General features: G+C 39.1%; 2 protein-coding genes across 2 annotated transcripts in view; one reads left to right on the top strand and one right to left on the bottom strand.

The window, feature by feature from the left end:
• The window catches only part of kcnip1 (Kv channel interacting protein 1), a 203,356-nt gene that overhangs the window by 41,181 nt on the left and 134,706 nt on the right, over nucleotides 1-27,469 (top strand). The gene's annotated exons all lie outside the window — the stretch shown is intronic.
• kcnmb1 (potassium channel subfamily M regulatory beta subunit 1) lies at nucleotides 520-20,526 on the bottom strand. Its single transcript, XM_018092192.2, has 5 exons — nucleotides 20,346-20,526; nucleotides 13,697-13,790; nucleotides 11,917-12,125; nucleotides 6,328-6,523; nucleotides 520-2,224 (listed from the first exon to the last, which is right to left on the bottom strand). Exons 3-5 carry the CDS (start codon nucleotides 12,048-12,050, stop codon nucleotides 1,937-1,939), a joined length of 618 nt encoding a protein of 205 aa, XP_017947681.1. The 5' UTR covers nucleotides 12,051-12,125; nucleotides 13,697-13,790; nucleotides 20,346-20,526; the 3' UTR covers nucleotides 520-1,936.

The following is a 27,469-nucleotide window of genomic DNA, read 5'->3' as shown; positions in this document are numbered from 1 at the left end:
ACTATTAAAAATACAGTGATTTTGAAAATGTTGTTAAAACCTGGCAAGATGGTATGTCTATTCATCCTGCACTATATAACAAACATTTAAAGGGGAGTTTCACCCTTATGTTAACATATAGGGGCATATTAATTATAGTGTGTAAGCCAACAGTATAAGTAATGTTGCCCATAGCAATTAAATTTGAACGGTCACCTACAAGTTAGAAAGCAAAAGCAAAGATCTGATTGGTTGCTATGGGCAGTATTACCGTTGATGTTGGCTTACACACTATAATAAATATGCCCCTAATGCTGGCCATACACGGGCAGAATTCAATTGCCGATTCGGGTCCTTCAGACTGATTTAGCAGTTTATATGCCAGTGCATGGGCACATCATACTAGAAGTTGATTTCAATGTGAACTACCCCTTTTAGCTTTAGTTACCCTTTGTTGCAAACGATTCTACTGTAGGCCTGTGATGCCTGTAAAAGTCAAGAAATAGGATTTTATAACATAAATCAATCACAATCACAGTCTAAACTTTCAATTTTTATTCTTTCAGTGAAAGAAAAATACAAAATCAAGGTGTACAAAATGCTTAGTCAGCGCCGGCAATTTTACTTTGCAATTAAATACATTGTTTGCCTGTTTATGAAACATTGTGGTGTTGGAAAGTAGAGATATAAAAGTCATTTTGTGTGAATCAGAATTTTTATCACACAGTTTGCAATGAACAGTCCCATGGAAATGAAAGTACAGAGGAAACTATAATATAATGGAGGAGAGAGACACTATAACAGATGGGCTATGCACATTGGGAGCTACAGAGGAAGCAGACCCTGCGATTCCGGGGGGGGGGGTCAAGTAGTGTAAGCCCCTATTTAACGCACACTTTCCATATATCTTGGTTAAATTAGTCAATTAAGAAATGTTATGGCGACCTAAATTGAATTTGCTGTGGTGCCCAGTAACATCTCATTACACCACTGATGCACATTCTGTCTCCTCCCTGTGCTGTGCCTTTTCTCTCCCCTTCGACATTCCATTCCAAGACCACTGTATATTGTTGGTAGCCTTTACTAGGTTACTACTAGAACCAGTAAGCATTCCTGCTAATACTGCCCGAAAGAACCTTTCCGGCATTGACAAACAGAAGTCTTGTGTGCTGAACGATATTGGGCTAGGCAATGGTAGGGCTCAGTGAGGAGGTAATATGCACACAGCCAATATCTGTTCTAAATGGGGTAATATGAGCACCTTTAAGGGGGTCATATGCATATAGTTTCACTTTAGTTTTCATTTTTTGGGGGGGGAGCATATTTACAGATTCCAGGCCACCTCACTTAATGTCCCTACCACTGAGAAGTCACCTAGGGGACCTATAGTTTCACCCATGAGGACCAAAGCTAACATACCCAGCCAAAGAATAATATGATAAAATATACAGAGTAATATATCTGGTCAGAGCAATGTTACTCGCAGGGGATTATTTTAACTGGTTACAGATGATCCCAACCAGGGCAGAGAAGCATCCTACTGGAATGAGCAATGTAACTGGTCAAAAATATTATAGAAACAACAATAAGTCAAATATGGAATTCAATCTCTTCATGAATTCCATCCAGCTTTATGCTTATATTTTATTTACATATACAACCATAAAAGGCACTAAGTTTGCCCAGTGGCAGTAACCCATAGCAACCAATAAGATTTTTGCTTTTAAACAGGTGACCAGTAAATTCTACCTGCTGATTGGTTGCTATGGGTTACTGTTTCTGGGCACTTTGTTTCATAACCCCCTTTGTATGTATGATGACTTTTTATTTTTGCTACCCAACAGTGTTTTGATTTTTATGAATCTCCTGTATATTGCACTTTAAGTAAAAAAGTGGTATGTCCTTAGAGTAAACATAATTGCCCCTGGAATATTCAGGAGGAGGGCAAATGGTGCAATTATCTAATGATAACTTTGTTGGATTGCACAGCCACCATGGCCAGATATTGACTTATCTTTACCATAATTACAATACATAGCCCAACAGTGAACATGGAAGCTGGCCAGAAAAAATATGAAATTAACAGTTTCAAGCCAAATTTCCGTGACAAAATGATACTCTTCTGTCCTCCTTTGGGGTCATAGAAACAAGTGAAAGGCTGGTTTTTCATGAAGTTTTCTTGAATGATGTCGACGTGCATTTTCACTTCAGTGTAATTTTTCTCACATTTGGGTATGTACGAGCACTGCAATGAGAGCACAGTGACAAATGACAATAAAGAACTAATAATGATTTCTTCTTTCTGTGAAGCCTACATGTGGAACAATAAACAGGCAAAGTAGAAGATGCCCTAGGGCGCATTCACTTAACTTGACGCAAAGTAAAAAGTGCAATTTTGAGAGCAATCAGCACTATTTTTTCCGTACAATGCAGAGTTTTTCCCTCAGAACCCCAGAGTCATTGTGGATGCAAATGAGCTATTCTCTTACTTAGTTACATAGTGAAGCTATGTTGAAAGAAGACTAACGTTCATCAAGTTAATCCCCTCCAAATAACCCCAGTGCACATATATACATACTTATACCGACCTATCTATATACTCACATATATAAACTATTTATACCAATATCTATACTAACTAACTGTAGGTCTTAAGCTCACAATAGCCTTGGATAGTAAGCATATTTAAGAAATCATCCAAGTAATTCTTAGGGGCAGATTTTCAAGTTTGTGGGGGAAAAAAAAACACAGACATGAAAAAAATAACTGCTACAAAACTTGAGCAACGTTTCTGCTTGAATACTAGCTTATCTAAGAAAAACTGCAACAAAAGATTCCTACATGCATTTGAAAAAAAGTTGCTCATATTTATATTATTTCTACCAAACTGCATAACTTTGCATTTTTCAACATTGAACCTCATTTTCCAGTTTGCTGCCCAGTTTTCCAATTTTGCAGTGGCAGCATCCTGCATGGAACTTATAGTTTTGCACAATTTAATATCATCATAAATGGAAACAGTACTTTTTATGCCCACCTCCAGTCATAAAAAAGTTAAAAAGCCAGACAAAAAGGACAAAGGACTGACCCCTGCGTTACTCCACTAACAATACTGGCCCAATTAGAGAATGTTCCATTTACTACCACTCTTTGCAATCCTTCAGCCAGTTTTCTATCCAATTACAAGTATATCACATCCACTGTCCATTCCATTGTTCCTGCTCACCTTCTTATAAAAGGCAATTAAATTAGTCTGGCAAGATCTGTTACCATAAGACCATGCTGGCACAAACTAATAGTATTGTTATTAGCATTGTATTCAAGTACCCTATCCCTTATTACCCCTTCCAAAAGTTTTCCTACCACTGATGTCAGACTAACAGGTCTATAGTTTTCAGCTTGAGAACAGGATCTCTTTTTAAATAACGGAACCATCATACTAGCAATCCGCCAGTCTCTCGGCACCATGCCAGACCTCATTGAATCCTGAAAAATTAAGTGAAGAGGTTTGGCAATCACAGCGCTCAGCTCATTTAATTCCCGGGGATAAATACCATCTGGCCCTGGACCTCTGTTTACCTTTACAAGTTCAAGTCTCTTTTGAATTTCCTCCTTAGTGACCCATACGTCAGTAGCTAAATTACTAGAACTGGGTCTATTAAAATGGAAGCCTTGATTAAATGGCTCCTCAGTTGTGTAGACAGATGAAAAATAAGAGTTCAGAATTTTCTTTTCCCCCTGTTCTTATTAACCAACTGACCCCCCTGTGATAATAAGTGTGCCACCCCTTCTTGCTTATTTTTTTTTATTATTTACATATTAAAAAAATAATTTTAGATTCCTTTTACTCCTTTCTACAATACTCCTTTCCATCTCTTTTTTGTATGCTTTATTTGCTTCCTTGTACAATACCTGATAAAGTTTCATCTGTACCAGCTAACAACTGGGCCTCATCCTCCTCACTAGAGATGTAGCGAACTGTTCGCCGGCAAACTAATTCGCACGAACATCGGGTGTTCGCAAGTTCGCAAGTTCGCGAACTTTTTGCGATGTTCGCAATTTGGGTTCGCCTTAGGCGTTTTTCTGCTGCGTTTTTTCTCGGCCTAAAAACGCCGCACAAGCTATACATGGCGTTTTTCAGCCTAGTAAGCAAATCCCATTTCCATGGTGCTAATAGTGCGAAATAGCAAAAAATGCAGCGTATTTCCGCTAGGTCTGCTTCTGCCTTTGCGTATACATAGGAATAGCTTGCGTTTTTACGCAATGCTGTGTCAACAACGTATTTTTCAGAGAAATTTTTGCCCTTGATCCCCCTCCTGCATGCCACTGTCCAGGTTGTGGCACCCTTTAAACAACTTTAAAATCAGTTTTCTGGCCAGAAATGGCTTTTCTAGGTTTTAAAGTTCGCCTTCCCATTGAAGTCTATGGGGTTCGCAAAGTTCGCTACATCCCTACTCCTCACAGGGTGATTTATAGCATACACCAATGACAATTTTCTTTGTAACCTTTAGCCCTGCTGAAATCTCTACCCAAAGGGATTCCGTACCCTCCCCGTGGTAATTTCTTTCTTTAGGGACTTTTCAAGAATAAAAATGATGTAACTTTAGAGAAAGCTGTTAGAATTTGTAAGGCAGTAACTTACAAAACATCTGAAAGTGTTAACAGAAATTAGACGTGATTATTCTCACCTACATGGAAGTGTTACATCTTCTAAGACACAAAAAGCTGATGCAAGGAAATCAGACTTTTGCTTCAAAATGTTCTTATTTAAAAACAAAAATTCAAAAGTGCTCAGGAGAGGACTTTCTGCATAGTTATTTTACCTCTTGTCGCCCTTTATTAGGCTTTTGAGATGATGATAGGTTTCTGCAGGAAAACAGAAACATTTTTTTTTACTTATTATTTATTGCTTTCACTGCCCTTACCCCAGGGTAAAGACTATGGTGCATTTGGGTGCAGGCTAGATTACTGCCCATCCTAGCAGCAGTTTGGCAGAAACTAAAGAGATATGTGACAACCGATGTGAGTTGAAAAATTCGCCTCAGGCTGCAGCACCCCAGGGGTGGCAAAAAGCCAAATTTCCATTCACTGGCAGGGGTGGCAAAAAGCCAAATTTCCATTCACTGAACTGGCAATTTGACTGGTCTAGTGCAGGGAGCACAATTGCACTCTCTGCGTTAGCAATGTGGCCTCCCCTCCGGTGCAGCAAAGGCAAGTGCTGGGGGGCAGGGGGGTGGCACCGCAGGAGCTGCTTCGAGGGTGCACATAAGATTGGAGAGCGATGAAAAGCATTGAGAAAGCGCTGAGAGACTGGGGAGCCAGCAATATGCAAACGAGCTCCATGCCTTAAGGGGTTAACTCACCCGGCCCTCTTTTCCCGTGCAGATGCAGCGTATAGAGAATGGTCCCCTCCTTGACTGCCTGCCCCCGCCTCTTCCGCTCATAGTTCCCAAGCTGCGTGCCTGCTCCCACACTGCAACAGACCTGAGCTGCATCTCCCTCCCACCCTGTTCTGAACACAACTGGAAAATAACTGTTAAACTATATATTGTTGTATAAAACATTGTTTCTTATACTTGTTGAAAAATTGGCACAGCATATGGCGGGTGATAGTCCTTGCCCATTTAATTTCAGGTGTTAAGTGATGTCTGTTACATGGCCGCTGCATTCGCAGTCAATAAGATGTTTTGGTACATGTGGAAAAAATAGATGGCAAGGACTAAGGAGGAAGTGTTTTTTCTAATAAAGCTGTGGCCGACCTATACACCACTAATGTGTCCTGGTGTTTTTGTTATGCTCAGTTAGCTAAGTTACGGTAAAGGAGGGAAAAAGTCTCCACAGTCAGAACTGCCCCATGGTGACACTAGAGCTCAGAAAAAATGAAAAACAAAACTTATAAAAGCATCATACAAACATATAAAGCAACATTTAGGCAAGTTGTATAGAGTTATAAAGCTGTGCAACATGTTATGGATTTATTGCAACACCACAAACAAAAAAGGAGTCATTTAACACCTTAAGTGCAGTGTGCTGAGTGAAATGGCAGAAACAAATTCCTATGTTTTTTACCCAAAAGGCAGCATTTTTCTCACAATTCCAGATGCAGGTTGTAGTCAAAATTGTCAGGATTGTGTTGTTTCTGATTCTCTGGGTTTATATGATGTTTGCATGTGTTTGCACACAGCTCATCAGATCAGAGGTTGGGTGCAATAGCAAATATGCAGACGCACAAGAAGCAAGTTTGGGCGCATCAATACATGCAATGATTGTGTCTATATTAATGCGACTGCACTTCCTGCCACAATCAATTACATTTACTGTAAAAATAAAAAAAATAAAATAAAGTACCTGATCGTTCATCTCTGGTGTTTCCTCTGTGTGATATAACATGTATATATGCTGTGAGAAATTCACATTCACAAGCACTTCGAGGCAGGGATAATATGAGCTTTTATCACATTCTGCATTCGTATCATAAGTGCAGCTGACTTTCTCTTTGAAGGAAGAATTGACCACTGTACAAACAGATTCTTCTGTCCAGACACTGTTAAAAAAGCATTATATAGTATATTGGTTTTTTATATTTTTCATATTACCAATGGATTATGCAAAATGTACCCAGAATAACTTGCTGACTGCCTCTCTCTGTAATTACATTTACAGTATATATAGTGCTTATAACTGTCTAACTGGTAAAAGTGACTGTAGGAAAGCATGGACAATCTTAAAACTATAAGTTCATCTCCCGAAAACCTAATGTTCATGTGTTCCCTGCATGCAATGTTATCAGGATCTTTCAGATTCAGGGCACAGGCTTGAATGTGAATGCAAGGGAAAAAAACTGAACATAATAATGCTGAACTTTGATCAACTACAAGATACAAATTGACCTTCAGCCACAAGGTGCAACATTTTCAACTCGCACCATCCACAACTAAATGAACGGAGCAGCTCTATGGTTGGAAACGCAAAAAGACTTTTACATTGAGGGGCCTACTTTTAGTAAAATATGGAAAAAAAAGTATACAGAATAAAAAAATGTATTTACATGAATGCCATCCATTTCTGAAGCAGTATTTACACTCTAAATAATGGGTACCATGGTCATTTGGTGAAACATTTATGGACAAAGGAGTCTATGGTAGAACTTTCTGTACGACAGGTTTCCGTATAATGGATTCCATACCTGTAGTAAGCTCCTAGTGCCATTTAACATACATGCCATCAGTGGCGTAACTACCGGGGGTGCAGAGGGTGCACCCGGGTCCACACCTCCTCGGGGGCCAGCTGGGCACTCGCACCAATGTGATTACGCTCGCACTAGTGCGAGTTCATCACAAAAATGTGTTGGGGAGTGGTGTTTCACTGTGGGCTAAAAATGATCAATAAAAATAGCTGCTTTATTGGATCTCAAAAAGTGCCTGTCTGTATTTCAGGGTGGGTGTGTCCCATGGTCCCTGCTGGAGGCACAGTGAGAGGGGGATAGCCAATCAGCCTTTCATTCACACAAGCACAGACAGGCTTCAGTCCCCTAGCAGGTCAGCCTAGCTGTTGATTGGTTCCTATCCTATGGGTGGGACTAGTCAGGTTTTTGGAGAAATTTGCAATAAATCAGGCCAAAACACTACTTCTATATTTAGATAAATATAATGCACTGGCACATTCTTGTTTTTTTTTTACAAAATACAGTAGGGTTAATTCACTAAAGTGCGATAACGCTTATCGCATGCTTTTTTGCGTTAAAATAGATGCAAAAAAACGTGCGATTCGCTAAAGTGTTATTGCATGCGTTAAGTCTCATATTGCGTGTGTTAATTAGCGCGCAACCGCATGTATTAATTTTACTGCATTGCGTTAATTAGTGCGCAGAAATAATACTAACGCATGATTCACAAGCACTTAGATGTGCTAAATATCGCATTAGTCTGTGCGAAAATTAACACATACTTGGGGCAGGCGGTAATTATAGAAAAGTACAGTTCATGAGCTTTTGGCAACACAATATGGACTTTGCAGTGGGATTTATTCAAGTCTGTGTTGGCCCTAGAGTGATGCAGCCGCCAGTTTGCAGGGAAATGGTCATTTTATAAAAAGGTAATTTTACGAACATAATGGTGTGTATGGCTAATATGGCGTTCGTGCGAAAAGTAGCGCACTGCGTTGCGTCAAATAACTCACGAAAATAGTCTTCGCGACTTAATTAACGCAAACAGCATCGCGTCTAAATTAACGCAAATATCCTTTTAGTGAATCGTGCGTTAAGACGCGAAAAATTAGACGCAATAACATTTTTACCGCACGCTATAAATAGTGCTCGTTTTAACGCACTTTAGTGAATCAGCCCTAGTATGTCTCCCGTAACATATTGTTAAAAACCAAAGTAAAAACAATGGAGACTTTAACCAGTTATTTTTGCAAACAATATAATTTTGGAATTAGGAAATGTAAATATTATCTTTATACAGGTATCAGACCCCTTATCCAGAAAGTTCCGAATTACGGAAAGGCTATCTCCCATAGACTCAATTTTAATAAAATAATTCACATTTTTAAAAATGATTATTTCTCTGTAATAATAAAACTGTACCTTGTACTTGATCCCAACTAAGATATAATGAATTCTTATTGGGGGCAGTACAATCCTATTGGGTTTAATTACTGTTTAAATAATGTTTTTAGCAGACTTTAGGTAAAAGATCTGAATTACGGAAAGACCCCTTATCTGGTAGGAGATCCGAATTACAGACACACCCCCTTATCCAGAAAACCCCAGGTCCCGAGCATCCTGGATAACGGGTCCCATACCTGTAGTGACTTATCCAGGGAGTCTTTTTAAAAGTTTTGGAGTTATGTTTCTTATTTAGTGTCATATAAATTAGCAGATGCCCCCTTTGCAACTGCCAGTCAGTTACATGTAATCTGCACCAGAATTGGTGCCTTGTCCCTCAGGAGTTATCTCCAAGGAAGCCAGTCCCTACGGTACCTTTTCTCATTGCTAGTTTCACACCATCTTCTCACATGAGCTGCAATTTATACAGGCTCTTGAAACTCTGTGAAAGTTCTGTCCAAAAAATAATGCTGATAAAGGGCAGAGTGTAAAATGCAACATTCCAAAATAGAGGCGGAGTTTTATAAAATATTTATAAAAGTTGGAAAATGACAATTCCTTTTTCATGTTTTAGCACCAGTAGAATAAAAATTGAGCTGTTAGTGGAAGCGTTTCTTGTTCTTTTTCTAGCCTTTTCTCAAGCGTAAATAGATGGGAAATATATTTTTTTTATATATGAGCTTCCAAAGTATCTTATTGATTTGTATTTCTTGTGCCTTGAAAAACTTTTGACCTTGGTTGAGCGAACAAGGTTTAGATTTGCGAGATTTAGAAACAGAATAGAATGGTTATTGCCTAATAAAAGCTGACTAACACATTTTGGAGACAAAACAATGAGTGAAGCAGGGACATTCTTTGATGAATGAGTCAGATGGTTATTTGTTTGTTTCTGCTTTGACAAAAAGTTGTGAGAACTTTTCAGAAAACTTGAAAACATTTTTTTTCAACAATCACATTTTCTGTAGGAAAAACAATTCAACCCTTGATCAATATGTCCCAAAGACTTAAGGTGGCCATACACGCACCGATATTATCGTACGAAACCTCGTTTCGTACGATAATCGGTGCGTGTATGGCATGTCAGCGAGCCGACCGATATCGCAGGAAGCTGCTGATATCGGTCGACTCGCCGATCGGCCAGGTTAGAAAATTTTGATCGGGCGCCATAGAAGGCGCCTGACCAAAATTCTCCCTTCAGAGCTGAATCGGCAGAAGGAGGTAGAAATCCTATTGTTTCTACCTCCTTACCTAATGGTGTGTGGCGGATCTGACGATGTTTCGTGCGACCGACGGTCGTACGAAACATCGTGAGATCGCCACGTGTATGGCCAGCTTTACAGATATATTGTAGCACAAAACCCAGATAATTAAACTAAGACAAAATAACACAGATAATGTAATCAAACACATACAGTTTTGCAGTACTGACCCTTAGGTCCTGACATTGACTCCTGAGTCCTGTCTGCACCAAAACACTTATCCAAATCATGTTTTTTCCAGCAACATCAGACTCTTACATGTGAACTCTGACCCTGCTTGCCAAGCAGCCAGCTGAGCCCCAAGAAGTAAAAAGAATGACCCCATAAAGGAGAAGAGGGATTTCCATCAATGGAAAAATCAAATATGATAAATGGTGCCAGAGTATGTAGCCATTTCATAATCACAGTAACACATTCCCAAACTGAATTTCAGTTTAAGTAAATAAATACACCAAACTTAACAAGCATCATAACTCATCACAAGGGCAGCGTCAATCTGACCTGGCCTTCCCAATAACACCAAGCTCCTCCCCGCCTTTCTTAAAATAACAAACCAAACCACATGTGATATATTGGGTGAAAAAGCTACAGCTTGTTTATTAAATCACGTAAATAACGACCAACATAAACCAACAATAGTTAAGGTGGCCACACACGTGGCGATTTGCGATCTTTCATGCGACCATCAGTCGCAGGAAAGATCGTACAATCAGCCACAAACCGTTCAGGGCTGAAACGGCAGATAAGGAGGTAGAAACAATAGGATTTCTACCTCCTTCTTCCGATTCAGTGCTGACGGCAGATTTTGCTCAGGCGCCTTTTATGGCGCCCGATCAAAATCTTTTAACTGGCCCGATCGGCGAGTCGACCGATATCAGCAGACTCCTGCGATATCGGTCGACTCGCCGACTTGCCATACACGCACCGAATATCGTATGAAATGAGGTTTCGTACGATATTATCGGTGCGTGTATGGCCAGCTTTAAGTGTAGGGCAATGTACAATCATATTTATATAATCTTACCTATTAACTTTCGTAACATCTGATAGCCGCTGAAGGCTGCAAACTATTGTACCCAAGAGTGAGGGCCTGTCTGCTGTCCTTTCTAAAAGTGGCTTTTCTCTCTACCTCACATCCCTTCCACTAGGCCCCTTTCATCACTTTCGCCCAAGGCCTAAGCCCTGTTATGCCCTACTCTTAATATCTGCTGTGACACAACTCCAATACCTACCCCCCCCCCCACACTATTACCCTCCTTGTTCTGGGGAAGGCGGGTGGGAGCTGTTCAAGGTAAAAAGAGAACACTCCCCTATACTTCCTTCCCCTTTTAACCCCTCGTGTCTCTTCCTATCCCCACAGCAGCCCAGAAGACTACAATGTCCATAATCCCTAACACCCTCTTATGGTTCCCTCCTTCCTAGCCTTGTCATGGCCCTATTGTTCCCAGTTCCTGGTTCACTCTTCACTGGCATTCTTGATGATAACAGAAAAGCTTTGATATAAACCAACATGTTTTTCAAACCACGTATCTATTTCACTTAATTAAAATGAGCAGTGGTCGGAATCTCTGCACCCTCGTACCCCATGCAGGGAGAAAGGATTTGGACAATTATTTTTCACATATTTTATTTTTTTCCCAAAAAAGTGTTAAATCGTAAACCTTCGGTAATGTTTCACAAAGCAACAATGATAGTTACCAGTTGGTAAATATTACTGGGGACTAAATAAATAAGCCCAATATAGTAAAGTTACTATGTGCCCCGTGTGAGCCCCATTTGAGTGTGGCATGGAATTGTCACATTTATAAATGTGTTTCTATTAACAGCTGGCAGCATGTAGATGATTAAAATTCCCCCATTATTAAAACTTGCCCCAAATGTACAGCCTATTCTATTTGCAACAAGAGCTGAATCAAATGTTTTATTATACAGTATAAGCGTGCTTACAGATGCCTCACTGACATACAGGGCTGAGTGTATATAAGTATGTACAGTAAATGTACAGTGTATATAAGTATGTCTAAATAAAAACAATATAACATAATCATATTTAAGTATAAGATAAAGTACCTCTTTAAAAATTTTGGCACCACTGTGAATCCAAAAACAGAGGACATCATAACAGCGCAAACTATCATTCCAATCCCCCAACAAAGGGCACGTGTTTCTCCTCGTTTTTGTACTGTGAATAGTTTTTTTTCCATCCTCACTACATCTGGGATCCTTTCTCTATGAAGAGTTTATTTAATTTAAAAAAAAAAGTGAAGTTTTCCATGAACCTGTAAAGTTGTTAAAAATGACATTACAGCCTGAAATTAGAGTCAGAAATTGAAAATAAAACAGATATGCGTAAACATTTTCTTATATAAAATTTGCTTTATTTGTATCCCAGCAGTGACTTACTAATAAAATGAACCATACTATGGAGATATACATTTCACTGACTTTATTAAAGAGTGTAAAAGGATTTTATTTTACTATATAAATATTTTGCTGTTCTAAGCACTTTCCAATTCCCTTCAAAATTTCAATGGTTTTAATGTTATTTGTGAATGTAATTGCTATTGAAAGCAGGGTTGTCTTGTTGTTTATTTTCTTCTCACTTCTGCTTCTGACTGCTGAAACAATGTAGCACCAGCGACCTGATTAACAGAACTGGGAGAACTGACTATTACTACATTGTTCTTTCTGCCAACAGAAGGGCATAAACGGGTATTTGATCGTATGGTCGTAAAATATGAGAAACAGGCAGGAGCAAACACAAGTGTGATGGAGAGGTATTCAAAGAGTTTAAAAGGGGAATCAGACAGAATTCTGGAATTGAAAAATCAGCCCCAGAATATCCAGTTCACCCAGAAAACCTACATTCAGTCACTGAACCTGATTCTCTGGTGATCCCTTTCCTTAAATGTAGTAACAAGTTGTATTATATACAGGTATGGGATCCCTTATCCAGAAACCCATTATCCAGAAAGCTCTGAATTACGGAAAGCCCGTCTCCCATAGACTCCATTTTAATCAAATAATTCAGAATTTTAAAACTGATTTTCTTTGTTTCTGCAATAATAAAACATTACCTTGTTTTGATCCCAACTAAAATATAATGAATCCTTATTGGAGGCAAAACAATCATATTGGGTTTAATTAATGTTTTATTGATTTTTTAGTAGACCTAAGGTATGGAGATCCAAATTACGGAAAGACCCCTTATCCTAAATACCCTTGGTCCTGAGCATTCTTGATAATGAATCCTATACCTGTATACCCATCCTTATTTACCCATACTGTCTTTGTTTTCCTCCATGCAGAATTCCACAGTCACATTGCAGGGTATGGCAATGAATGGCTAAAAATCTGAAAGCTGGTCCCAGAGTGATCATTTACTCATTATAACTAAGGTACTTTTAGCACAATATACCCCACAAAGTATATTTTTTTTGAAGAAATATAGCTTCAGCTACTTTGATGTGCCTTTTGTAATGTGCTACTTCTAGAATTCTGGATTCAATTTTGCAGTAGTTAACAGTTTGTGTTAATTGGCTAAAATAAATTAGGAAAAACTAACAAAAAAACAACTGCAACTTATTTTCTAGTATTTATATAACACTTTTCTGCAGCTCTTTACAGAGATAATAAATCATTCACATTAGTCCCTGCCCCAGAGAAGCTTACAATCTAAGGTCCCCATCACATTCTCTGACAGTAGGACTAATTTACCTGCCTGTTTTTTGAGCGTGGGAGAAAACCTACACAGTCATGGAGAGAACAAGCAAACTGTACCGTGATGCAATTGACTAATTCATTTTTACCCCAAATGCTTGTAATGTGTATTTTTTCTGCATTTACATACCTCTTTCTGTTTAATGGAGCATCTCTGGTACAATTAGATCCATCTTTGATGTTGTTTATCCTCAGGTAACACTACATTTTTCTTCTTTGCAACACTATAAAACAATATACAAAATAATACTTCTGAAAAAATAATGATTATTTAAAAAGACACCCAGTGTGTATAGGTTACAAAAAGACAAACACAGTTACTAGGGTTGCCACCTTTTAACAATTATTTTACTGACAGAGGTGGGGATGAGGTAGTAAGAAAAATGGGTTGGCATGTGATGTAAACAGGGGAATGGTTGTGATGTCAAGGGGCAGTGTCATTGTGTCGAAGGCTAAACTTGTAAGGGGGTGGAAAAGAGTGTTAGTATAATTATAGGGTAATTTCTAGCTGTGGCCAAAAGGTGGAGCTAGTGGGTAATGTAAAAAGGTTCTAGTTGTAATTACAATATAGGGGCCTCTAGAGGGAGCTAGAGGGAGTTAGTGAGTGTTGGGAAAGTCCCAGAAGGAGGAGTTGAAAAGGGTATAAAAGGAGGGGAGTGGCAGAGCAAGGAGAATGCATCATGGGAACAGGCACACGCAGGAGGTGACTTCCTGGTGTAGGTGACGTGATTAAAGGTTAATTACTGCTTACAAACTGGGAGGCCATTTGGTGAGGAAGGGTAAAGACACATGGAGCTACTTAGTAGTAGCTGCTTACATATATAGTTACATAGGGTTGAAAAAAGACCATAGTCCATCAAGTCCAACCCTTCCAAGTAAACCCAGCACACACAACCTATACTTACCAATCTATATACTCACATACATAAACTATATATACAACCACTAATACTAACTGTAGATATTTGTATCACAATAGACTTGGATATTCTGCTTGTTCAAAAACTTATCCAGGCCCCTCTGCTTGTCATGGCTGCTTCACTCCATAAAATATCCTGCCATAGACAATACTGAGAATTGCCTCTGCTAAAATACATGCAGAGGCAATTATCATTAAATGATCAGCATTGTCTATTTTAGTAGCAGTGACAAGTAGCTGCTACTAGTAGCTTTGTGTGTTTTCACCCTAAAGGTGGCCATACACCTTCAGATCCGCTCGCTTAGATGGGCGATATTGGGCGAATGCAGGCTAATTCGGTCGCTTGGCCCTGGGGCCAAATGATCGAATTAGAACGACCGGTATAGGAGAAGTCAGTCCGGGGACCGCATCAACGAGCCAATGCGGTCCCCGATCTGACTAAATTTTTTAACCTGCCCAATCGATATCTGCCCGATTTCAGGCCAGATATCGGTCGGGCAGGCCTGTCTTTGGTGCCCCTACACGGGTCTAAGGAACCGATATCGGCAGCTAGAATCGGCCCGTGTATGGCCACTCAAAGCTGGTAATGGAGATTAGAGCGGAGATTAGAGCAGATAGGAGGTGGGGCAGTGGTGGATGGAATAATTATATTGGAAAGTACATTGCTGGTAAATTTGTAATTACACCCAGGTGGCAACCTCAACAGTTACAGACCCCTCACATAGGCCTTCATTTTAAAGATCTATACTGTAATGCTGATGGCCTGCAGTATTTTGTATCAGATGCTGTATGTAGGTACTCGGTTATATGGCTACTGCATTGCTAAAAATGGTGCAAGGTGCATGGACATAAGAAAGCCACCAGAATCAATGGCTTAACAATAATGGAAGCAGGCCACACTTTCGCAGGGTGACAGGGGGTGCACATACCCCAGGGTCTGCTTCCTCTATCGTTGCATATTAACTTCTACTTCCTGCCGGCTCTCAGGTAGGAGAGTGGGCGGAGATTTATATTTTACAATGGGGGCCTGAGCAGAGTCATTAGAATTAACACTTTCCTTGAGGAGGTGCTACCATAAGGGCACCCATTGTTAATTTTGCCTTTTCACGCAAACGACTTGCACCTAATGAATCACATGTTACCTCAGCAGTTCACTCCCTCACTGATGCCAATAGAACATGAATGCAAAGCTTGAATTTGGAAAAAAAACCACTGTATTGTGCATTTGCAACATTTTGTTAACATTTTGCATTGCACTTATGTATCTAAATAAGCTCTAATATCAAACCATGGTATTGCACTGATTTCAGTAAATAGATATGCCTGTATACAAGATGAGCATAGAAAGAATATATTATCAGCTGATCAATAAGAATACCCCAAAGGTTTTTACTACCGTTCATGCTATCATCAAGTAAGAAAAAAAATAACGGAACAGATCGAGCGGGCAGAAAGTTCTTTCATTTCCAATAATTCAGAACAAATATTTCTGGATTATTTTTTGTTCTTAAACACTAAGCCCTTTTCCATTATTGGCAAGGCAAGAACTTTGCCAAGGTAATCCTTACAAACACAAACGTGACAATAAGACTTGCTTTCTAGATGGATGGCTTATAAAAAAAAATACCTTGCTAAATGCCAAGAAAGCAGTATACGGGATGTAGACACAAGAGACAAGCTAGACTAGAAAAGGGTACAAGCTGCTGTAGCTTATTGCACAAAAATAAATGACTCCAAAAGAAGTCTCAAAAGTCCAAATAGGTAATTATGCACTACTAAAAGCACTGTCGTACACGAAAATGAACTACATGAATTACTGGACAGAGAATATATTATCCCTGACTTTGCAGCAAATACACACTGCTTTGTGAGGAGGATAAAAGGTTTCACTTAAAGAGATACTCACACCAGAAATGAAATCTTTTTTACATCTATCATCCATTTATAATTTTGCCATAAAAGTGTTTGTCCAATGCGTTTACATTCCCTATCTAATCCCCCATGTCCCTCTATGAGGGGGCTGCCATATTTGTGCAGCAGGAGGCCGTTAGCATTAGAAGCTATAACTGACAGGCTGAGAAGGGACAGTCAGGTTGGCATAACAGTCAGGGTTAGGAACTTCAAGTAACAATTACTTACAAAAGCAGCCCTATCAGCAAAACATGATTAACATGACCTATAGGTAACTTTTTATGTAGATTCATATTTAAAAAGTAGTTTTTGTCATGTCAGTATCACTTTAAATAACACAACCTGGGAGTATAGATATAAAATAGACATATACCGTATATACTCGAGTATAAGCCGGTACTACCCCCTTAGCTCAATCAGCAACCCAGCTAAAACACAAAGAGGTAAAATCATTCAAAACTATATATAGATTATATAGAATATAAAGTGCAATGTCTAGTGCAGAATGGGACAGGTAAGGATGGTAGATGAAGATGAATTTGGGAGCGTGCCAAGGCACTGGAGGGTCTGTTTGTAGGTGGCCTAATTTGCACACAAAAGACAGAGGGTGCAAGTCTGGAAGGACCCATGTCACCTGACTCAAATATAAGCCGAGGGTGACTTTTTCAGCACATTTTGGGTGCTGAAAAACTAGGCTTATACTCGAGTATATACAGTATGTTGCTGTGTTTAAGTCCTCCACTGGCAGCCTGACAGTGTATTGGTATAGTTCCATTTGTGTTCAAGTTTATAGCATTGCCCGAACATGACTGAAGCAATTCTACTACATGGTATATGTTATGTGCCAGTACCTGAGAATGCAGGTAACCCTGGGCTGGTTGTTGTGTCAGAGGGGATCAGGGTTGGACTGGGCCGACGGGACACCGGAAAAAAAATCCCTTGCCGGCGCTCCCCCAGCCAATGGTTCCTCCCCTGATGCGTTAAACTTATGTACGCTAAGGGGAGGACGTTGGGTGGAGGGACCCTGCGGGGTTAGGGGACGCGGCCAGTTGGGGCACCTTCAGGGCCCCTGTCGCGGGAGGTTGGCATTAGTGATGATAGTAATAATATCAATAATGATGTGAATTCAGTATAGCTTTTGTGAACCCAGCAAGTATTTAGTGAACTCATGAGTGGAAGAAAGGTCACAGTTTGCACCAGTGTGTTATGCGCAATAAAAATCTGCCATATAAATAACTGTCAGGAATAATAATACACTGTTATATCCAAATGTTTCTTTTTATTTATACTTCTTCCACCCCCATAGGCTTCTTTTTTTAACCATGCATTTTTATTAAGATTTTTAAATACATCTGTAATACATCAGAATATGCAATCGTAATATAATGTACCCACAAGTTACTGATCTGTCTCTTTCCAGGTTGATATTTAGTAAGATATCTGGTGCCAAACAAAGAACTGATTATCTGTGACAATATGATAGAAAAGTGAGCCTTAGCAACCAAATAGTCCTATAAATAACAGACTGTAGAGCTGCAGATCTAAAAACACAAAGACCACTTGCAAATTGTGGCATAATACCAGTTGCTTCTTTCCCTCTGCAACTAAGCATCCATCTACCCCCTCCATTTCTTCAAATATCACCCCCAAAATAAAACAGATGTAAATGTCCAAGTGTATTTGGTTCCTACATTGATATCCTTATGCATTTTGAATGAATGTCCTGTGCAGAACTGCAATAATGTTTTTAAGAATGAAACATCTCCATAGCCAACCCAACACCAAGGGGCTGATTTACTAACCCACGAATCCGGGAAAAATTCCGATTGGAAAACGAACATTTTGAGACTTTTTCGTATTTTTCTCGATTTTTTCGTCGCCGTTATGACTTTTCGTAAATTGACGCAACTTTTTCGTAGCCTGTACGACTTGCGCGAATTGACGCGACTTTTTCGTATTGAGCGCTCGTAAACTGCGGGCAAAACTTTCAGTCTTAGCATGATTTTGGAAGCCTCCCATAGGACTCAATGGCACTCTGCAGCTCCAACCTGGCCCAAGGAAAGTCACGATACCAAAGCTTGAATGAATCCGAAACTTTCGTACTTGGCGCGATGGCTACGAAAAAGTCGTTACAATTTGCGAAAAAGTCGTAACGGCTATGAAAAAGTTGCAACAATTTCCGGAAAAATCTCAAAATACCGAACATTATGAAAAAAACGCATTCGGACGCTTTTCGGACGTTTGTGGATTAGTAAATGTGCCCCCAAGTCTTAGTTGCTTGTTACCTATATATTTCCATTGATACTCCAGCTTATAGCACTGACCCAAGCCTAGCATGACTGACAGATCCATCCAGCACTCCTACATTACCATCTGTCAGTCATGCTAGGCTTGGGTCAGTGCTATAAATCTGTCAGTCATGCTGTCCAAGAGTGTCTGAGAAAGCAGGTAACCCCGGCTGGGGACTGGGTTAGGGTAAGAACACAAGGGAAGCCGACTCTAAATTTCCTACAGGGCAAGCAACATACTGTAACTTCTAAAAGTACCTTTGTATCTGAATCACAACTGGTAAAACAGTTTACCTTTTCTTGCTCCTCGTGTTACACATACCCTCATATCTGCAGATGCAAATACATACAATCTTGGCAGGGATGGATTTAATTGTAATGTTCAAGGAGGGGCTAAAGGGTATTAATGGATAAGAAAGTCCTTTGAAAGTTAAACATAAAACCCAAATTCTTTTTTTTTTATTAAAACATCCATATCTGTTATAAAGGTATTTACAAATTTGAGCTTTCAGTTGTATATTGCCTGCCCTACCTCTACACCTCATAAAGGTGGTGCAATTGATTACTTTCACTTTCCATTCAGCACTTGCAAGATGTCACTGCACCCCTCTCATTCCCCCTCCCTTCTCCCTATCTGTAATTGTGTACCCTCTGCATGGGCATTAGGTCTTCTATTCTTGCACAAAATGCCCTTCCTGCTTGCTGTGATTGTAAATTCCAAGACTGAAGTAAACAAGATTTAAATAATTTCTAATCATTTCTATATTTTGATCAACTAACATGATAGAAGAGGCTTTGGAAATATTTCTTAGGGTGCCAGGGCCCCTTTAATGCACTAGTAACACCAGAAACACCAGTAACACCAGAAATACAGAGGCTTTGCATGCTTTTAAACATATTATTACTGTTATCCTGCACTTGTAAAAGTTGTGTGTTTGCTTCAGAATGCTACTGTTCATATACAGTAAAGATGCTACTGTGTAGCCATGGGAGCAGCCAATTAAGGCAAACTGAGCTATAGGGTATAAGTTTATGTAGCACATTACAAATACTATGTCTGGAATACAAGAATCTAAACAGCCAGCAGTCACATGTCATTCTCATGTATTTCTACAAAACTATTCTAAAATCTGCCTCATATAAAGTAGAGAGTTGTTTCCATGAGGTTATGAACAGACACAAAATTCAAATTAAATAAAACATTTTTTTCACTTTATAGTAATTACTAGTCCTTTAAACTAAAAATCACAGCAATAGCTAGGAGGAATGACATACTCCTTATATTATATATATATGATTTCCCCATGCAGAATACCCTGAACTTTACATTTACAGCACCGTACAGCAAACACTTTCTACACATTACTTTACATTGTTATAATAAATAAGAATATAGACTACTATATACATTTTAGTTCTTACAGTATATGTATATTATATAGAGAATGTCAACGATAGTAATGCAAAAATGTATTATATACTTAGAACACGTTTATTGTATAAACAAGTTTAAAGTAGGAAAGATTACTAATAAGCATGCAGCCGATAGGTAACAAATACAAGGTACATTAAAAAGGCTTCAATAACAAACATTTTTCAAAATCATAGTATTTTTTTGTTTAATTTAGAATAAAAGAAAACCAAGAGGAAGTTATACTTACAGAGAGCACAATGGATGAGCATATGCCGTCTTTAAATATCCGTTTTCAGCTTTGATTCAAAGAAACTTCGCCTTCTTATCCAGCAATGGAGCACAGCAAAAAACTTAAGTATAGTGTTATGGGCTTTCTTTGCATGGTTCAGCTCATCACAAGGTTTTTAATCATCCTTTAACCTTAAATGGTAAGGTATGAACTTAGTGAAGGCCCTTAAACTGCCTTGTAAATAAATGAACTGAAACTGCCAGTAAAAAAAGACACTGTCTAAATATTTACTGAAAGCACACTCGCTCTCTAATGGAACACCGATCATATTGTTTTCTTACATAATAGTGCAAACCTTTTTACTGGCAATTTATAGCAGATAAGACAAACAGCTTCTGAAAATAATAGGAGTTATTACTTGGATATTTTACAGTCCTGTGCCTTTGCCTTGTGCCAATGTCATTCAAATAATATATTATTTTAACATTTATTTGAATTCTTATAGTGCACTAAAACTTTTTCTTACGGGTAAAGTATTTAAAATTCTCATTTTTGGGGGATTTACAAGTATTGAAATGTGACAAGAAGCAGCAAGGTTTTATAAACGAAGATGAACAAGTTTAAACGTTAAATTTTCCAGAGAGCAGGAGCACATGACTAGCAGAAGAGGAGAGAAGCGCGGAAGGAGGCAGCAGGTTCTGGCTCTTACTTTTATAAGCTCAGGTGTTGACATCAGGTTTAAGATTAGGTAGCACTTGGGAGCAGCTCTGTGTTGATTGCAGTGAAAACAGATAGACTACAAGGCTCATCTAAAAGTAGAACGTAGTAGATAAGTGGCCGAGGCGATCATGATTCCCGTGGTTGCTTATGAATTATTTATGGCCTTGGTGTGATTTTACTTCTCCGATTACCTAGAATATATTTAAATTGGGCACATTCACAGGCATAGCTGTAAAGTGTAGGGTGAGATTCTGCATTGTTTAAAAGATCTTTCTTTCACACCCATAAAGTGTGAACTGCTGAGGCATGTACAGGCACACTAGGCTCTATCTCGCCTTGCACCATGTTTAAATTGTGTTTTTTATCTACTAAGCAACAATGAAAAATCTGTTCTTTCACTTGGTGAGCCCCCATATCAGTTTCCTCACCTTCCTGTGGATTTTTATACAAGTTTATACCAATTATTCTTCTAGCCCTGGGGAGCGCCAATAGTAGTTAGAGTTATTCATACAGTATTGAAGTTCACACTATTTGAATTGTGTGGGCTGCTTTGATTTATCATTTTATTTTGCTAGCCGGTTTAAGGGGTCATTTACAGAAAGGGCAATGTGCAAACTGCAACAAAATGGCTGCATTTCTCCATTGTTTTGGATTGTGCCCACTGCCTTTGCCTGTTGCTATATTGCCGAAGGCTGCCCCCCCCCCCCCCCACAGCATTTTGCAGGGCTATTGTCATGAGAAGCGGGAGGTAAGTAGGTGCCACCCATCTAAATGATGTGCAAGTTCGGGAACAGCAGAGGACACAAGCCGAAACAGGACCTCCCTTACCGCTGCAATGTTTAGAACACTGTCTTGCACCCCACGGTGCTCTTGTACTTCCATCTGTGGTCTTGGTGACCTCTATAAAGTTAAGCCTCCTGCCACTGACTGCCAAATATAGCACCAAGCCTTTATTACGGAATACCCTATTTTTATAAGCTTGGTTTTCTTCAAATTTACCAGTGCCCCCATTAAGTCTATCTATATTAGGGTTCTTTAGGTTTTCAGCTGTGATTGTGATTGTTGATGTTTTTTGAATCCTTGATATGCTTTCCCTTTTCTTGCTTCTCTCGTGTTCGGCATCAAAGTTGAATAAGTTTAGTAAAGTATGCAGCCTTGTCTAATTCTGCTGTCATGATTAATAGTTATTAATAAATAATTGATACCTGTTATCGATTCTCTGTTGGCTCCCAAATGGAAACAACTGTCAAGTAAGCATAATATTACTGCTATGCTAAGTAATGTGATCATAATATGCTGTCTTGGTAATCAATTTCACATGGCAGCCTGCCATATGTTGGCCTTATATATTGTGATGTGGCTGTACAGATGCATTACTCAGTGCTGTTTGATGCTATGCAGCTAATATCCAAAGAGTAAAGATATGTGCTCACTTATGCATAGCTTTACCTGAATACTGCCAATATATATATATATATATATAAATCTATATATATCTATATATATATATATATATATATATATATATCTATATATATATATCTATATATATGTACCCAGGAACCCTTCCAGGAAATACAAACAGGTTTAACGGACTGACAAAAAAGTCCTTATTATTCCAGTTGGCCAATATTATATTGGCAGATTTAGAACATGCAGAAATTTGCTTCCCAGGAGATCTAGTAAATTGGCAGTGCTAGGTTCTCAAAGTACCTTTCCTTTACTACATATGTGCACATAGCAGAGACACAACATACTGTAACTGGTTTCTTTTGCCTGCCAATACTCTCACAATAATGGCTTGGATGCTCTCAAGGTCAGTTCCCATGACAATAACCTCATAATAGTGACTTTGATTCCCTCCCTTTGGCATGTTGGCTGGAGGCTGATCCATTCCTCTGGTCAGGTGACTTTACCAAAGGCACTTTTCTTTCTGCCTACATAAATTGATTTTGGTAAATTTTTATAGTGGCTGAGATACTTTAAAGGGGCATGCAGGATTGATTCCATATCTCAGCAGTAAGACATGATGGCTCATTGGTTGTCCTCTTCTTTCATGGCCAGAAATATATTTTGCGATTACTCCTAGTGGCATGTTCCTATAATGTAATTTTCAACCAGGGAGGAAACCTAGCTTATCAGGGTGGCCACCAAAATACCAAATCATATGGTGTTTAAGCACCAACAGCCATCTGCACTTCCTATCCAACATCTGTGAAAAGCATAGCAGTCAATAGTGTCCAGTAGTTTCACATTGGGGCATTGCAAAAAGCCATCTCTTTAAGAATCGAATTATTCTGCTCATCTAGATCACAATTGTGCTCTCTGCACCAGCAATGCGGCCCCCATTCTTACACCAGAGAGATAAGCTTGGTGTGCCATAGGGTCCTTCAACTCTGGTGCCATTTTGGTCAGAACTGCCCCTCTAGATGGTAGGGTAGAAATGAGGGGGTATTATAGGCAAATGTGTAGTTATGTGGCAAAACAAATAAAAGAGAAAATATTGCATGGCAGGCTGCTTAGTATTTTGATAAAGAATTTGGTTTTTCACTGCAGTGTTTTCTTCAAAGATTTGCAAATCTTTTGACTGTTTAAATATTTACATTGATATTTAAGGCAAACTGCTGCATAGACTGAAAAAATGTACAGCAACTCAAATATGGTAATATATGTGCGAGAATATAGAGGAGAATCTTGTTCGTAACATTTAACACTTCAGTTTTGATTTACGCATCTTTTAACCCTTCAGTGATAATTTACAAAATTCATGCATAAAATTCTAGACTTTTTATAAAGGAGAAGGAAAGGCTAATAAAGAGTTAATCTCAAGCTGCAGGCATACCTTCAGTTCTCTCAATAGTGCCCTTAAGTCTCCCCATATTTCACCTGTTCAGATGATCAGAAGCCTCATAGGAAAAAAAACCCCTGAGCACTGTAAAGAAAGTTCCCATAATGCCTCACTCCTGCACCAAGACCACGATCGGTGCACATGCTCAGTGCGTAAGACTATGAGGAAGCTTCCTGCTGATTATCCACATTCCTAAGGGGGGGAGTGAGTTCTTAGCATTCTTGAGGGAGGGGGGAGCATGAGAGGGGAGAGAGCTGTGTGTCTCTGGCACAGGAAAACAAAGACAACAAATCTTTTGACAGAGGACTGTGCAGCATTTCTGTGAGTGCTTATGGCTGTATTTACATAGACCTTTCTGATAAAGCTTACTTAGTTTTTACCTTTCCTTCTCCTTTAACATTTTATGCTATTTAACTCTTGGGGACTTTTAGTTGACCTTTAAAATGTTCAAAATATTCTTCCAGATGACCCCTAATAGTGCCAAATCCCAAATATGTATAGAACAGAACTCATCATATTAATATTGGTTTAACACATACAGGTATCTGATCGTTTACCCCGAAACCCGTTATCCAAAAAGCTCCAAATTACGGGATGGCCATCTCCCATAGATTGCATTTAAATCAAATAATTCAACATTTTAAAACATATTCTTTTTTTCTCTGTAATAATGAAACAGTACCTTGTACTTGATTTCAATTATGAAATAATTAATCCTTATTTGAAGCAAAACAATCCTATTGGTTTGTTTAATGCTTAAACTATTTTTAGCAGACATTAGGGGGCCCATTTACTTACTCACGAACGGGCCGAATGCGTCCGATTGCGTTTTTTTCGCAATGATCGGTATTTTGCGATTTTTTCGGAAAATTATCGCGACTTTTTCGTTACCAATACGATTTTTGCGGAAAAACTTGAGTTTTTCGTAGCCATTCCGAAAGTTGCGATTTTTTCGTAGCGTTAAAACTTGCGCGAAAAGTTGCGCTTTTTTCGTAGCGTTAAAACTTAAAAGGCGCGACGTTTTGCACAAGTTTTAACACTACGAAAAAATCGCAACTTTTTGCGCAAGTTTTAACGCTACGAAAAAATCGCAACTTTCGGAATGGCTACGAAAAACTCGCGTTTTTTCGCGCAAATCGTATTGGTAACGAAAAAGTCGCGATAATTTCCGAAAAGTCGTAAAGGCGCCGAAAAAGTCGCAAAAAATACGAAAAAGTCGCAAAATGTTCGTTTTCCAATCGGAATTTTTCCAATTCGGATTCGAAATCGTGTCTTAGTAAATCAGCCCCTAGGTATAGAGATCCAAATATAGAAGCATTAAATATTAAACATTACACACCAGACAGTTCTAAATATCTTTTTAGCAATAGCAGGATATCTCCCTATTGAGACTTCCATAAAGCTCTATAATTTTTAGATGATAGACCAAAAAAACCTTTTTTCAGACAGTTTTCCATCTGTATCACCTTCCTAATGTTCCATTGCAATTTATTAATAAGGTGAAACGTCACTGACCCTACACTCTCATGTTCCACCACTACATGTTTAGCAATTGCTGAGTTAAACTCTATAGCAGATATGTGTTCAAGAAATCTAATGTGCCTGCTATCCATATTGGTTTGTAAATTATATTCCTTTAGACTAGCAATTGAAATATTGATTAATAAATTCGACCTGTGTAGGTACACTGATTTCATTCGGCCACATTTAAATGTTCCCTTATATCATAACCAGCCTGATTCCCACTCTCACCATATATATAGGTTTCTTGCGATCCAAGATGCCAGATTTCTACCAGAAACACATCAGAACACAAGAACACAAAAGTTGTTTTATTTGTCAAGATTTTTTTTCCACAATGGGGTCCTCTAATAAAACTCCCCAATACTTACAGTTTTCTGTATCTTATGTACATTACAGCCATATGTAATGCAAAGCCTTAATTTAGTCTGGGAACCCTGCCTCTGCTCTCTACATATAGATACATAACCCAAGAGATCCTGTCTGTCTGAAGCAACTGCCCTATTGATTAGTTTATTAACCAGTTCCATATCATATCCTCTCTAATTAAACCTATCCCAGAGTTGCATTGCCTGATGGTAAAAGGCATCCCTTGAGGAGCAAATACATCTCAAGGCATAAAAACTTGCCCTTCATGCAAGCACCTGGATGCTCACTCTGGGTATTTAGAAGGGTATTACGTATAATAGCTTTAGTATAAAGACTTGTTTCCACCATGTTATCCTGAATTAAAAAAAAACATCCAAAAATAATAACTCAACTGGGTCCACTTCATAGGTGAATCTTTTGCCTTCAACCCTGTAACAGTACTCCACATTGTAGGGAACCCTCATCCCGATCCCACACTCCAACACAATTGTCAACATAACATTAAAATCTAATAATCTGCCCCTTGTATGGATTTTCATCATCAAAGATATGGAGCAACTCCCACCAACCCATAAAAAGATGGTATAAGTGGGAGCAAAGGAAACCCCCGTGGCGGATGCATTTCTCTGGATATAAAACGTACTATTGAATAGAAAGTAGTTGGAATGCAGTAAAAAATACTATGACTGCAAATTAAATCAGACTAGTAGGGAACCTTCATTCCTGATCAAACCAGTATTGTATAGACTGCAGACCAGCATCATGACTGATGGATGAATATAAAGCCATAATGCCCGTCAAGAACCAGCTATGGGTGGGGTTTCCACACCAAATCACCCAGTTTATTAATACACTTTATGGTGTCCCCCAAATAAGTCAGAAGTTGAAAAATGATAGGCATTAGGAGTTTATCCATATATTGAGAGGGCCTTCATTTAAAGCCCCTATCCCAACCGCAATCTGCATCCTTTAACATCGTTTTATGGACCTTTGGAAAGACATGATATATGGTGATCACCGGATGTGTACAGTTTAAAAACTCATATTCCTTTTTGTTACTTATTCCCATACTATATCCTTCCAACATGAAGTCCCCTAGCTGTTTCTGTTTCTGTTTGTGTGGGAGGGATAACAGGTAAGGGGTGTAGGTATCATTATCCATTGGCTACTTCTGCATCCAGCGCCACTATCAATCCCCCCTTATAGGCAGTAATTACCCTTTAATCACGTCACCTAAACCAGGAAACACAAAGGGTGCTGGGAGTTGTAACAATCAACACTTTATTTCTTTCTTCACCAAAGTGCACACCAATAAAGCCTTTGTTCTTCAACCACAGGCACACAGATCATAACACAACAGGATGCAGTTTACAGTTACCCATGCCAGATTAGTGTAACAGTCAGGTTGAAAAATCTTTTCCCCAGGCAAGTTCACTGGTCCCCCCAGTGTTCCCTTCCACTCTCACGTTCAGCCTCCAGTGCCTTCCTAGGGGTCCAGTCAGCACCACCCCCGCCCCCTTTACAGGGCTTAGCCCAAAACACCAGCCTTGCCAGGTGCTCTGCAGTGGAAGTCCAAAACTGTTCACCACTACTTGCCGAATCCCAGAAGGCCTTCCTACACCCTCACTATCCACTTCAACCCTGACTGGCGGGGTACCCGCCGGGAAGATACTCCCACTCACTC

The sequence above is a fragment of the Xenopus tropicalis genome, chromosome 3, assembly GCF_000004195.4.
Source record: "Xenopus tropicalis strain Nigerian chromosome 3, UCB_Xtro_10.0, whole genome shotgun sequence".
Lineage (NCBI taxonomy): Eukaryota > Metazoa > Chordata > Amphibia > Anura > Pipidae > Xenopus > Xenopus tropicalis.
Note: the sequence above shows the minus strand (reverse complement) of the source record. Positions and strands in the feature narration are given on the sequence as shown.